Source organism: Miscanthus floridulus, chromosome 8 (genome assembly GCF_019320115.1).
Source record: "Miscanthus floridulus cultivar M001 chromosome 8, ASM1932011v1, whole genome shotgun sequence".
In the NCBI taxonomy this organism is placed as follows: domain Eukaryota; kingdom Viridiplantae; phylum Streptophyta; class Magnoliopsida; order Poales; family Poaceae; genus Miscanthus; species Miscanthus floridulus.
The window spans coordinates 213,347,630-213,361,570 of NC_089587.1; the positions used below are offsets into that span (position 1 = coordinate 213,347,630).

The 13,941-nt window shown below is 55.8% G+C and overlaps 2 protein-coding genes across 2 annotated transcripts; one reads left to right on the forward strand and one right to left on the reverse strand.

The window, feature by feature from the left end:
* Nucleotides 1-2,392: 2,392 nt before the first annotated feature.
* LOC136474877 (uncharacterized) lies at nucleotides 2,393-4,839 on the forward strand. Its single transcript, XM_066472454.1, has 5 exons — nucleotides 2,393-2,783; nucleotides 3,030-3,154; nucleotides 3,241-3,558; nucleotides 3,652-3,821; nucleotides 3,939-4,839. Exons 1-5 carry the CDS (start codon nucleotides 2,418-2,420, stop codon nucleotides 4,304-4,306), a joined length of 1,347 nt encoding a protein of 448 aa, XP_066328551.1. The 5' UTR covers nucleotides 2,393-2,417; the 3' UTR covers nucleotides 4,307-4,839.
* A 479-nt stretch (nucleotides 4,840-5,318) lies between these two features.
* LOC136470601 (uncharacterized) lies at nucleotides 5,319-6,823 on the reverse strand. The gene is made up of 3 exons (XM_066468388.1): nucleotides 6,632-6,823; nucleotides 6,102-6,320; nucleotides 5,319-5,858 (listed from the first exon to the last, which is right to left on the reverse strand). The coding sequence occupies exons 1-3, from the start codon at nucleotides 6,821-6,823 to the stop codon at nucleotides 5,319-5,321; spliced, it is 951 nt and encodes a 316-aa protein (XP_066324485.1).
* Nucleotides 6,824-13,941: the final 7,118 nt, after the last annotated feature.

Below are 13,941 nucleotides of genomic sequence, written 5' to 3' on the forward strand. Positions count from 1 at the left end.
CGGACGCGAATCTCCTCTTCGCGAGACGCAGCGGACGGGACTCTGCTTTTGCGTCTCCGTTGGAGAGGTCTGAGTTATGGGTGCATTACCTTTCCCTGTACGTACCCCAAAATCGGAAATAGGTGTCGTATTTAGGTCTCCCTTGTTGGAGACAGTCTAAAGGATGCAGCAGGACTGGTTGCACAGTTTGGGATTCCTAAACATCAAGAAAATTAGAAGGAACCTGCAAACTAATCTTAGCACCTAAAAGCTGCATCATCTCAATTTGAGCAAATATAAATTAACGGATCTGAAGTTTTGGTATGATAACACGGCGAAGGCCGCGGCAGGTGAAGGGACGGCCAAACGCTAGGCTGGGAACGACGGCAGTGGAGGCCGCGGCGGCCCAGTACGGACGACGGTGTAAAGGAAGGGTTTTTTTTATCCTGGGATCTGTTCACATATGCAGTGGATCGACATGAACTCACCAGATTGGGCGGTGTGGATGGGGATGAACATCAACAGCTTGTCAGGTCCACCCGACGGCGCTGCTCCAGGTCCGTGCCGTGGGGCTGCGCCGCCGAGCCCCGCAAGTAGCGGCGGCGCTACTGCGAGGCGATGCGGCCGCGCGGCGTGGCCTCCGGAGGTCGCAAGTGGACTCGCGGCGGGCGGAGGTCGCAGGTGGCGGAGGGCCAGCGGCGGATTTGTCGATTGAGGCAGGTAAGGCTATCCGCACTTGTCCACTTCTATTTCCATCTCTAAAAAGGAATATTCTATCCTAGTTATCGAGATTCTCTACTCTATACCCATTTCTCCCGTATCCATAGTATCTCTATCACATACTCTATACCCACTATTCCATATTTTATTCCCCTCTCTCTCCCCAACTCTCAAACTCTCTGCTACAGTGTTGCTACAGTGTTTAGTGTGGCTCTTCCGCGCGGTCTGTGACGGTTTCCTGTGCAGCCGGTACGCTTCTAAGACGTTTGCGGGCGCGCGGTACGCTACCGCTGACGTACCGGCCGCTTTAGCGCTGCGCGGTGCGGACAACCTAGGGTGTAATGAGCTGGGGGGGGCCCAGTGGTGCTGCAACGCTGGCGTGGCGTGCGGGCCTGCGTGTGGGAGGCGAGCGTTGCGGGGATCGGATGGCAGCAGGCAGCATCGGACGCCCAGTAGTGGGTCACTGTGGATGACCAGTGATCTGAGGAGGAAACGGGACTTCACTGTTGAACTACAGGAGCCATCACCTAGATGAGACACTCTCATACATGGATACGTGTAAAATGCTTAACTTTTCTATTTCTGCTAGCTAAAGAGATTTTTTTTTTATGTATCTCTTCTCTGTGTCATCTCATATTATCTTAGAGCTGGTCATCGAAGGTGCTCTTGGAGCATCTCCAAATAGTCTGAATAATAAAAAGAAAAGTCTAGGGTGGAGCTAAGGGCGTGTTTAGTTCCGAAAATTTTTGGCTTTTGGCTATTGTAGCACTTTCGTTTGTATTTGGTAAAAATTGTCCAATTATGGACTATTTAGGCTTAAAAGATTCGTCTCACGATTTCTCGACTAACTGTGTAATTAGTTTTTTTTTCGTCTACATTTAGTACTCCATGCATGTGCCGCAAGATTTGATGTGACAGTTACTATGTAAAAATTTTTGGCTTTTGGATGGAACTAAACGGGGCCTAAAAGACAGTCTCAAATATTTCAGATGCCCTCTCTCACTGGCTTATAGCTAGTGCTATATTATATTATATATTTTTTTAGGTATAATTATAATTATATTTTTTTGGAGATATTATATTATATTTTTTGAGACAATTATATTATACTATATATAGTTGGAGATGCCTTTAGTCGAAATGATACGGCCCAATCGATAGGTGGGCAGTGGTCTGGATGTGTCCTTGGTGGGTTTGGTCACGTGAGAAAGTCGGAAACAGGCCCAACCTTGCAGGCTTCCTGATTGGAGCAGTTATGGGCCTATTGTAGGCTCGAATTTATGAATACGTCCTGGACTCCTAGAGTCCTAGTCAGTCTCTAGCCTGCCGAGCCCGGGCAGGTAGAACTTCTCACTGGATCGATTTCCTGGCTTGAACGATGACAACTTCTCACTCCACCGCGGTTCGGCCCACCATACGAGGCCCACGCATGCGTGCGCATGGCCGCCACATTCATAGCTGTCTGTCAAGCTGTAGACGACCGGCACGCGACGCGAGCACGGCGCGGCCCTACCCCCGAGAGGCTGCGTCCTCCCTCTCCCTCGTCCACCGCGCAGGCGCAGCGCACCTGGACCCCGGTCCTCCCTTGTCGCTGAATCGCTGATGGCGACCGCACATCTTAAAAGCCCTGACAAAGTCGCAAGTCCTCACCCACTCATCACACTCACTTCATTATTACGCCGCGCACGCTCGCAGTCGCAGCAGGGTTTCGAATTTCGATGGGGCAGGTGCCTCCTCCCGCAGGTGGTTCCACCGAGGAGGGCGTGGTCGTGGCGGCGGATGCCATTGCCACGCCAGCGCCGGACGCCGGAGATCCGGAGCTAGTACAGCAGAGGAAGGGTAATAGGAAGAAGAAGAAGAAGAAGAGGAGGAAGAGGCCGAGGGTGCCAACGGAGCAGGAGGTAGCCGCGCGGAGGTCCGTGCTCAGCTGGGCCTGCCCTGGTCGCGAAGCGGTGGGCGACTATGAGGCGGCCGATGCTGGCAGGCGGCGGCCGCGCGTGGCGGTGGAGCTGCACGCGCACTCGGCGCGCAGCGACGGCTCGCTCTCGCCTGCCGACCTCGTGGAGCGCGCACACCGGAACGGGGTAAGCTTTCGGCTTTCGCAACAGACTGCATCAGTAAAGTGTGCATAGTTCAGGCATTGTTCCTTTGCATACTCGCATAAACGCGCGTATGACTCCTAGTCTGCTGTCAGTGGCTCAGTGCATGCTGCTTTGTGAGGTGTCAACCTAGAGTCAGCTGTGTAGTTCACTGGTCGTGTGAGATCTGCATTGTAGATTCTTCAGCTTTACACGCTAATGCACGTGTGAACTGCCTTTTGATCAGCACAGGTGAAAGTGCTTGCGCTGACTGATCACGACACTATGGCCGGCGTCCCAGAAGCCGTGGAAGCGGCAAAGCAATATCCAATCAGGATTATCCCTGGCGTCGAGATCAGCGCCGTGCACTCGCCTAGGTAACACTCCTCTCACGATCGTATAATCGCAAAACATGGCCCCGGCATGCTTTTGTTATACACTACAGAGTGTGCTTAATTCTTAGTGGTGACGAAACGGGAGCTGAGGAACCTGTGCACATACTTGCATACTATGGTGCCTGGGGGCCTGCTAAACCTCAAGAGTTAGAAAGGTTTCTGGCCAGTATCAGGGATGGCCGGTATGCGCGCGCCAACCAGATGTTACTGAAACTTAAGGACCTTGGCATGCCAATGAAGCTGGAAGATGTCTGCAAGATAGCAGGGAATGGAGTCGCTCCAGGCCGACTACATGTGGCCCGGGCCATGGTTTATGCTGGATATGTGGAGAATCTAAGGCAGGCCTTTAGCAGGTATTTGTACGATGGAGGACCAGCTTATGCCACGTAAGTCGCAGTATGCTTAATTGCTTATGATTCGTCCCCTATCAGGTGTGCGGAATCATTTTACAGTGTTGAACTTGTTTTGTTCATTTGTAGAGGTAGTGAGCCCAATGGAAAATCTGTGGTGCAACTAGTTTGTCGAACAGGGGGTGTAGCAGTTTTAGCTCATCCATGGGCACTGAAAAACACTGCTGCTGTGGTAAAGGATTTGAAAGCTGCTGGTTTGCATGGTATTGAGGTTTATCGGAGCGATGGGAAAGTATCTGGTATGAACAAGATGGCCATGTTCGTGTTATAGCACTTCAAGTATTCGTTGTGTCTTTTATATCTGTGTGCTATATCTGAACTTTTCAGTGAGTAACAGGTGAATGTTTCTTGAACAGGATTGAGTGATCTAGCAGATACTTACAATCTTCTGAAGCTTGGTGGATCAGACTTCCATGGACGAGATGACAAGGAAGAACCTGATGTGGGAAGTGTTGATCTTCCGGTCTTGGCCGTTTTAAATTTTCTTGAGGTAGCTAAGCCAGTCTGGCATAATGCAATCAGGGAAATGTTCGCAAGTACTCGTATCTCTAAAAGGACAACTGATATGAATGGATCCAAACGACTTCGACGGGTTAGTTCCGCTGGCGATTTATGCATTCTGTGCCTTTCTTCTGAAGACGAGGAGCTAACAGATGCTCCGGAGGTTGAGGTCCTACGAGCAGAAGTTGCGGACATTGTCCTCACTCATCAGTCCATTTTTTAATTTATCCCAAAAGGGATTGTAGTTTTACTGTCTTCTGACTTCATCATATGCTCGTCATGAGAACTTTAACTGCACATTTTTTTTTTTGTCAATGTGGTAGCCAGTCGAGGGCCTAGCTAGGCTAAAGATGATCATGGTAGCATATGCAAACTTACTGATGCCAGAGCTTCTAAAGAACCAGGAGAATGGTGTGTGGACCGGCGAAAATTCTCTGTGTTAAATCAAAAAAAAAAAAAACATGTGTATAGTCAACCTGTCCAGTGAAAGTTTCATATATCTGGAAAGAGGTAGTATTGGATAGTGCTATTTTTTCACTTCTCCTGTATTCCAGAGGTAGTGTCAGATTATAGTAAAAATTGCTCATTGCAGAGATCCATGTCTTCAGACTTTCAGAGGAAGGGAATAGAGAGCCCTGTGGTTGGAGCCTGGGGAACTGGAGTTGTTTCAGGGCGGGGAGTGGAAAGACAAAGAAAAAACGCTTTGCGTAGCGGGCTTTGTGTTTCCTTGGGCTTTGCTTGTACACATGGGCTTGTTTCCTATAAACTATGACTTCCTAGTTTGTACAGTGTCTTTTTGAAAACCGATGCGTGTTGGTCAGTGTTTGTCTGCTGGAAAGGCTGGACTATTTCGGGCATCAGGCTAGTATGTATCAGTTCCCAGCTCAACAAAGAATTAGTAACAACAATTGCAAAAGGGACGCTGATAGGATTCCTGATCCTACCAGCAACATTGCGTAGCTTGTATGAGTGTGAGGGAGGAGGAGCAGGCTTGGGGCCTCGCTGTCGGCGACGGGGCGCCGTCGTGAGGTTGCAGGCGTGGAGAAGATGAACAGGCGGCGGCTAGGGCAAATCCTGGCTCCCAAAGGAAGCCGGAAACAATTAAGATTGTTTCTGTTTAATTCTCAATAATCCCAATTACAAGAATTTATACTCTAAAATATCCTTTTGCGAAATAACCCTCAAGCTAATAGGTAAACATTAATTCACTCAAAAAAATAACTAGACGGACCTATTCAGCCACTATTGGACCGGTTGCGCCTCTTGTACTGTATACCGATCATAACATCTCTCCCCGCCTCGTCAAACAGCTCGTCCTCGAGCTGGACCTCAGGATACTGCTCCTTGAATTCTGCCAGCGGCTCCCATGTCGCATCATCCACCGGAAGCCCCTGCCACTGGACAAGAACGCGCCACTCGCCGCGACGGAGTTGAGCGCGCAGCACCCGCTCAGGCGCTGGAAGAAGGCGGCCATCCTGCACCGGCGGAAGAGGAACTAGAGCAGCCGGGGGAGCTCCCGTGTAAGCCTTCAGCTGACTGACATGGAAGACGTCATGAAGGCGAGCGCCGGCCAGAAGTTGTAGACGGTAGGCCACCGGCCCAATGCGCTCGAGCACCATGAACGGCCCAGCGTAGCGTGGCCGGAGCTTGCCCTTCGAGTGCGTGACGAGGACCTGCATAGGACGGTGGAGGAGGCACAGAAGCACCCAGTCGCCCACCGCGAAGGACACGTCGCGATGATGCCCGTCATAGTACCGCTTGGCGTACTGCTGTGCCTAAAGGAGACGCTCCCGGACCTCCTCCAGGAACGCATCGCGATCGCGAAGCATAGTGTCAGCCACCTGAGTCTGAGCCGCCCCATGCTGGAGCGGAAGTAGGGGCGGTGGGGGCGGCCATAGACCACTTCGAACGGCGTTGCCCGGAGCGCCGTCTAGAAGGACGTGTTGTAGCAGTACTCCGCCTAAGAAAGCCAGTCGACCCAGGAGCGAGGACGATCCCCGGTGATGCAGCGCAGGTACATCACAATGATCTGGTTGACCACCTCGGACCGCCCATCCGTCTGTGGATGGAATGCCGTACTCAAGCGCTGCTTCACACCTGCAAAGCTTAAAGAGATCACGCCACAAATTGCTGGTGAAGACGGGGTCGCGGTCGCTGACGATGGAGGTGGGGAAGCCGTGGAGGCACACAATGCCATCGAAGAAGGCGCGCGCCACCGACGCAGCCGTGTAGGGTGGCTGAGGGCGATGAAGTGTGCGTACTTGGAAAACCGATCAACCACCGTTAGGATGACCGATTTGCCATGCACCTTGGGAAGGCCATCGACGAAGTCCATAGAGATGTCCACCCACACCTGCGATGGAACATCTAGGGGCTGGAGCAACCCTGCTGGGTGCGTTGTCGGCGTCTTGTTCCGCTAGCACGGGTCGCAAGAGCGGACGAAGTCCTACACTAGTGCGCGGTCACCCGGGAAGTAGAAGTCTTGGCGGAGACGGATAAGGGTCATCTATATGCCCTCATGGCCGGCCGTGTGTGCCAGCGCCACCACCTGGTGACGTAGGTCGCCATGGGCCGGGATGAAGACACGCTTGCCATGGAGCAGCAAGCCGTCCTCGGCGCGCCACGGGGCATCCAGCGCCCCACTGGTCAGCTGCTGGAGGAGGTCACCGGCCTCCTGGTCCAGCGCCAAGGCTGCCCTGATGTCGTTGTAGAGGCGGAAGGAGGGCCCAGACACAGCCATCGCCGTGGGGCCATCCTCATCACGGCGGGAGAGCGCATCGGCGGCGGTGTTGAGGCGACCCGGCCAGTACTCAACGACGAAGTCAAACCCGAACAACTTGCTGAGCCACTGATGTTGAGGAATAGTGGACAACCGTTGATCTAGGAGGAACTTCAAGCGTAGTGGTTGGTGCGGACGAGGAAGCGGTGGCCCCAGAGGTACGGCCGCCAATGCCGCACGGCCTGGACCAAGCCGATGAGCTCGCGCTCGTAAGCCACCAACTTGATGTGACGGGCAGCGAACGGCCGACTGAAGAAGGCCAGGGGACCCGCCCCCTGGTGCAGCACCGCGTCGAAGCCGGTACCGGAGGCGTCGCAGTCGACCATGAACTGCCGATCAAAGTCCGGCATCTGCAACACAGGCGCCAATGATAAAGCGCGCTTGAGGCTAGAGAACGCCTCGTCAGCCGCCTCATCCCAGGCAAACGCCTCCTTGCGCAGGAGACGTGTGAGGGGCGCAGCGATAGAACCGAAGTCCTTAATGAACTTTCTGTAGTAGCCGACCAGCCCCAAGAAGCCCCGAACACCGCGGGGTGAGCGGGGGGCCGGCCAAGCTACGACTGCCTCCACCTTGTCGCTGTCCATGGCGACGCCATCAGCGGAGATGACGTGGCCCAAGTAGGCCACGGAGGAGGCGTCGAAGGAGCACTTGGACCTCTTGAGAAATGGACCATGTGCTCGAAGGGCGCTGAGGATGAGGCCAACGTGCTGGAGGTGTGCTGCCCATGATGTGCTGTAGATGAGGATGTCATCAAAGAAAACTAGCACAAACCTATGGAGGAAGGGACGAAGGATGTCGTTCATCAGTGCCTGGAAGGTTGCCGGCGCATTGCAGAGGCCAAACGACATGACCAGGAACTCGAAGTGCCCATGGTGAGTGCGGAACGTAGTCTTGGCGATATCCTCAGGGTGCATGCGCACCTGATGATAGCCCGAGCGGAGGTCAAGCTTGGTGAAGTACTTGGCGCCGTGGAGTTCATCGAGAAGCTCATCGACCATCGGAATCGAGAACTTGTCCTTTGATGTTTTATCGTTGAGAGCCCTGTAGTCGATGCAGAAGCGCCAAGAGGCATTTGCCTTCCTGACCAAAAGGACAGGGGCAGAGAACGGGGACGTAGAGGGCCAGATGATGCCCTGTTCTAGCATGACGGCGTATTGACGCTCGAGCTCATCCTTCTGAAGCTGTGGATACCAGTACAGCCTGACCGCCATAGGCGCCGTGCCGGGAAGGAGATGGATCCGATGGTCGTATGGCCGCACGGGCGGCAAGCCACGCGGCTCCTCAAAGACGGCACCGTGCTGCTGTAGGAGTCTGTCCAGCAAGGGGCGATGCTGGTCGGCCGCGTCCGTGGCCAGCAGGTGCTGAGGCGCCGGTGGAGAGCCCTCGCACTGCCAAGTGATGCGTCGAGTGCCCCGCCGGAAGGACACCGTGTGGGCGTCGAAGTCCTAGGTGAGGGGCCCCAAGGTGCGCAAGAAGTCGATGCTGAGAATGAAGTCGAAGCAGCCCAACGCGAGGCCGACATAGGTGATGGGGTACGATGCGCCACCGATGGAGAGGGGAATGTCGCGGCCGATCCCCTCGCACGGCAGGCGCTCCCCGCTGGCGACGGTGACACGGAGGTGCGCGGCGCCAGAGGAAGAGAGCCCCAAACAGCGCATCACATGGCCCTGGAGGAACGTATGCGTGGACCCGGTGTCCAGCAAGGTGAGGAGGCGTTCGCCCTTCAGCGTCACAGGCAGGAGCATTGTGTTCTCCGTTCGAATCCCTGCGAGAGCATACATAGAGACAACTAGGGCATTAGCTACAGGCTCCTCGCCCGGAGTAGCCAAATCCTCCGGTGGCACAGCCACTTCGTCTTCTGCGGCCGCGTACTCCAGTTCGTGGACGGTCTCGAGGTAGAAAAGGCACTTGCACACGTGGCCCCATGCATACTGCTCGTCATAATTGAAGTAGAGACCCTGGTGGCGCCGCTCCAATTGTTCCACCGAAGTCAGACGGCGAAAGCGTGGCTGACCGGTAGCCGTAGGAGACAGGGCCGACGGCTGGGTGGTAGGCGCCCCTCCCATTGGTGGTGCTGCAGTGAGCGGCCGTGGTGGGGTTCGCCCACCCTGCTGCTGGGACGGCTACGCCGGCATGAAGGCCACCGCGCGGCACTCGAAGGCCCGCGCGAGGTACATCGCGGTTTGCAGGTCAGGCGGGTGCTGCAGCTCGACGTCCACCTGGATGTGCTCCGGAAGACCGCCGACGTAGAGCTCGGCCTTCTGTCGCAGGTTAAGATCACGCGCGTGGCAGAGAACCGTGTTGTAGCGGTTGGAGTACTCCTGTACCGAGGAAGTGAAATGCAGACGTGCGAGTTGAGCGAGGCGCATGCCCTGCGTTGGGGGCCCGAAGCGGAGTTGGCACAAGGCGCGAAAATGATCCCAAGCTGGCATGCCTTCATCCTGCTCCTGCGCATAGTACCACGTCTGGGCGTCGCCGCGGAGGTGGTACGAGGCGAGCCAAATCTGGTCCGAGGCCAGGGTGCGCTGGCCGCGGAAGATTTGATCGTAGTGGTTCAACCAATTGAGGGGGTCGACGCTGCCATCAAACATCGAAAACTCCAGCTTGTAGAAACGCGAGGGCACGTGTGCTCCTTGGACAGCTACGGCGGCGGGAGCGCCACCCTCCATGGCGGTAGCCACCGCTGCGTCGCTCCCCGATGGAAGCGCAACCGAGGATGTGGCGCCTCTGTAGTAGAGGTTACCCGCAGCGTCACCATAGAAGACGCCGGGGGTGAGAGGCAGGGACTCGTCCCCACCCGCAGAGGCAGGCGGTAGTGCCAACGTCGACGTGGAGGTGGCCATGGTGTAGACCGGAGCGGCCGCTGAACCCGCCATCGCCTATGACGGGATTGGTGACGGCGAGGGCGGCCACTGAAGAAGGTGGAGGGGGAGGCCCGTGCTCGGAAGCACCGGGAGACTCACGGACGGCACAGCCGCGGAGTGATCGGCGAGCGCGGCCGACGGCACGGGAAGGGTTGGTTGCGGCGGGGGCGGTGGAGGCAACGACGCTGGCGGAGGCGATTGCTGCGTGAGCCCTGTCCACGTGGCCTGCATCGCCGCGATACTCCGGTTCATCAGGGCCATATTTGCCGACATCTCGGCGACAACCTCGGCGAGGGATTCCAGCGTGAGGGGCCGGGCACCCGAGGACGCGGGGGACGCGGCCACAGGGGAGACCGCCGACACGGCGGAGGAAGAGGACGGCGGCAGCGGAGGGATTGGGGGGGGGACTGGACGGCGGCAGCGGAGGAATTGGAGGAGAACCTGACATCTCCGATACCAGGTTGATAGGATTCCTGATCCTACCAGCAACGTTGCGTAGCTTGTATGGGTGTGAGGGAGGAGGAGCAGGCTTGGGGCCTCGCTGCCGACGGTGGGGCGCCGTCGCAAGGTTGCAGGCGTGGAGAAGATGAATAGGCGACGGCTAGGGCAAATCCCGGCTCCCAAAGGAAGCCGGAAACAATTAAGATCGTTTCTGCTTAATTCTCAATAATCCCAATTACAAAAATTTATACTCTAAAATATCCTTTTGCGAAATAACCCTCAAGCTAATAGGTAAATATTAATTCACTTAAAAAAATAACTAGACGGACCTATTCAGCCACTATTGGAGCGGTTGCGCCTCTTGTACCGTATACCGTTCATAACAGACGCAGATTGCACCGACGGGCCTGACCGATGTATCGGATCGGACTCTGGAGTTAGCTGGAAGTCCTAGTCACGCTTTTCAGAACAATTGCTGTTTGTTCCTTTCAGTTTGGCCCGATTAATAACACTGTGTCTTAAAAATGGAAAAATGACAGGTTAGGCATCAACACATAATGATGGTTGATCAAGCTGCTACCTTTCACGAACGGACAGGTACTGGCTAAAGAGGAAACAATAGTCAGTTCCTTTTTCGACGTTAAACCGACTCTGGGCTCTGGAATTGAAGGTGTAAAGCAACAGGGTTCAGAGTTCAGTGGTCTTGGTTTCAGGTATCACAGCAGTACAGGGATGGACCCACAGGGTATGCAGGGTGGGCCACCGCATACCCTGGGGTCCGTCTAGAGATAGGTAGAAATTTTCAATGTAAAAAAAATAAAAGAAAGAAAATTTTCATCGAATTATATAAGATTTTTTTTTACTGCGCATACCTAAAGGTAAAAACCTAGATCTGTCACTGCAGCAGTACACAGTCGTAACAGTATGAATGGGAAAATAGGCAACTACTTACTACTCCATCCGTTTTAAATGGTAAGTTATTCTAGCTTTTTTTTAAATGTAGATTTTGCTATATATTTTAAAAAATCAAAGCAATTTATAATTTAGAACGGAGGGAGTACTGTATGCCACGTGTAAAGTGGTGGTGGTTTCTTTCTGAAGAGAAATCCTTGCAAGCAAGGAAAGTTGACTTCTTGCAAACATAGCGTCATTCATGGAGGCGTAATCACCTTTTGGTGTAATGAACATTGCACCTTTTGGTGTAATGAACATTGCAAGTTCCATAGTCACCTTTGGATGAAGCTCCAAAGCTTTGAGAGTATCAGAGTACAACGCTCGCCCTTTTCATGGCCACGTTCAGATGGAGTACCGATGCAGTACCATCTGATCTGGACAGGTTTGTTGTACCCGTCCAATTCCTTGAGAAAAATATATGCCCTTTCTTGAGATTCTCAGTTGGGGAATCGCTAGCTATCACGAGTCACGACTCACAACTAGACACACGGGAGCTCTAATTTGTTAACGTCGATGTGCAGTTACTGTTGTAAAATATACAGAAACGGTGTGCGCCCTAGCGCCTAGGTGGTTTCCAGCTGCAAAAGAAGAAAAATAAGCTTGGCAGGCACTGGCAGTTTGCGTTGTCAACTAATCTGACGCCAATCTGACGTGTCTCGGATGCAAACCCTTGCTGCAAGCTGTAACCTCTCGCCTGATTGGAGAACCCGATGCATGATTGATCTGTAAGCTTCGTCATCTCGCAGCCAACTGCTCTCGCTGACTTCAGGCTCCGTAATAGTTGTACACCGCGAGGTCAAGTGAGCGCGACCAGTATGACCCATTTTACTGGATATACTCCCCCCCACCCCACCACCCTAGCGCCACTCCCCGTCGCCGCCGCCGGTGGCCATCCAGGCGCTGGCGCCGGCACCCCCACCTCCTCCTCCTCCACCCCCACCTCCCCTCCCCTTCCCCTCCCCTGCACACCACCAAGGGCACCGCAGATGCGGGCGCCGGTCCCAGGCCGCGCGCACCTTCACGGGAGCCGAACCCAACCACGCCTGCCGCCGCGGCCCTCGGACTGCAGGCCGCCGAATCTAGCAGCCCGCCGCGCGGTAGGCACCGGATCTAGTGGCTCACCTGCAGCAGGTGCTCGGACGCAGCCGCACGCGGCGTACATCGGCGCTGGGGTGGCTCCCGCCCCCGCCCCGCTACCCAGCCCGTCGGCCGCCAACCCGGCACCGGCGGCCTCCCAAAGCCCCCGCCGGGCCTCAGCAAACACGGGGCCCGCGCTCTCGCCGGACGCCTCGCATTTCTACCCCGGCGGAACCCAGTCGCTCCAAATCCATGCGTTGAACGGAGCTATCGGACTGCTCCAACTCCGGCTGCGAGTCCATCTCCTCTCCGGTGCCGCAACCATCCTACCTCGACGCCATCCGCTGGGGCTCCCCGGCTCGGAGGGCCTTCACAGATAGGGCGGGGCGGCCCAGCTTCCACCCTAGCACCCGGGTCATCGAAGAGCAGCCGGTGGAGCTGGTCTAGATCTCGGCTGTCGCTAGGCCACCGGGCACGAAGCGCCGCCGGAGGAGGAGGGGGAACCGCGCTATCAGCGGCGGCCGTGGGGCGAACACCGCACCGCGTGCCAACCAGGAGCGTGTCCCTATGCACTTGAGGTTGGGGAATCGGGTCAATGGCGGCTCTCAGTCCGGCGATGAGCGCGTCCCCACCTACTTTAGGCTTGGCCACCGTGTGCCACCTCGTGGCCGTCACCGGATCTCAGCACCCAACGCCAACGGATGGCAGTAGGTCCTATCTCGTAATCCTGTTGGCCAGTGGAACGCCGCCGCCACGAGAGAACCTCGACCACATCGACGTCGCCGCATCCCAAATGCGCTACGCGACTGCTGCCTCAGCTGCCAGTCATACACCGATAGGGTTGCCACCTGTCGTCTGCCGCCGAGATGCCTACACTACCATGAGTTCCAGCACCTAGCCAGGGATTGCAAGCCGCCTCATTCGTCTGTGAACGACGACAACAAGTGGCCGCAGCATGCAGGCTCTAGGAGCTCGAGTGATGTCAGCGCTGTGGGTCATCGGCCGCGCCCGATTCATGCCAGCAACTTCGATGCTCGGCCAGCGACGGTAGAAGCCTCCTACAACTACAAGTACTGGTGGCCGGCCATGACCGCTTGCTCGGGACATTACCCCCTTACCCCGGCCACCTGGCCACCCACCCACGGTGGTCCGGTGGAGCCGCGCCTATGTCAACTGCTCCTGCATCTGTCGGTCGAAGGCGATGGCGACGTTAGCGAACGAGGCGGCGACGGACAAGACGCTGGAGACAGCTAGTGCTACACAACACCAACTTCCCCGGCGACGCTGCAGCCGACCGTGGCGAGGCCACTAGCACCACTACGGTGCTAGAAAACACTGCCACGGTCGACTGTGCTACCAGGAAGGGTCACAGTGAGCCCACAAGCAACTCCGATGCACGGCCGATAGACCATGGTGCTTCGTGTGGCGCTTCTAAGACCGTGCCGGACTATGTCGTTCCTGCCAGTGGCGGCCAGCGACACCAACAACGAAGGCATCTCGGGAGGTCAGCATGGGCTACTCCGACGGCACCGGGCGAAGCCTCTGCCGCCGCTGCTTCCTGCTTTTTTTGAGCCGGACCCACTGGTCTTGGAGCCATGCATGGGTGCGGGGCCTCCCGCGTGGGTTGACTCAATGCTAGAGGAGCTCACCGCCTCGCTCGTCGTGAGCCGACCAGCGGGACCAACAATGCCTTGGTGCCCCACTACTCCGGTGGGCGCTTCCCTAACGATGAATTCGCCCCCA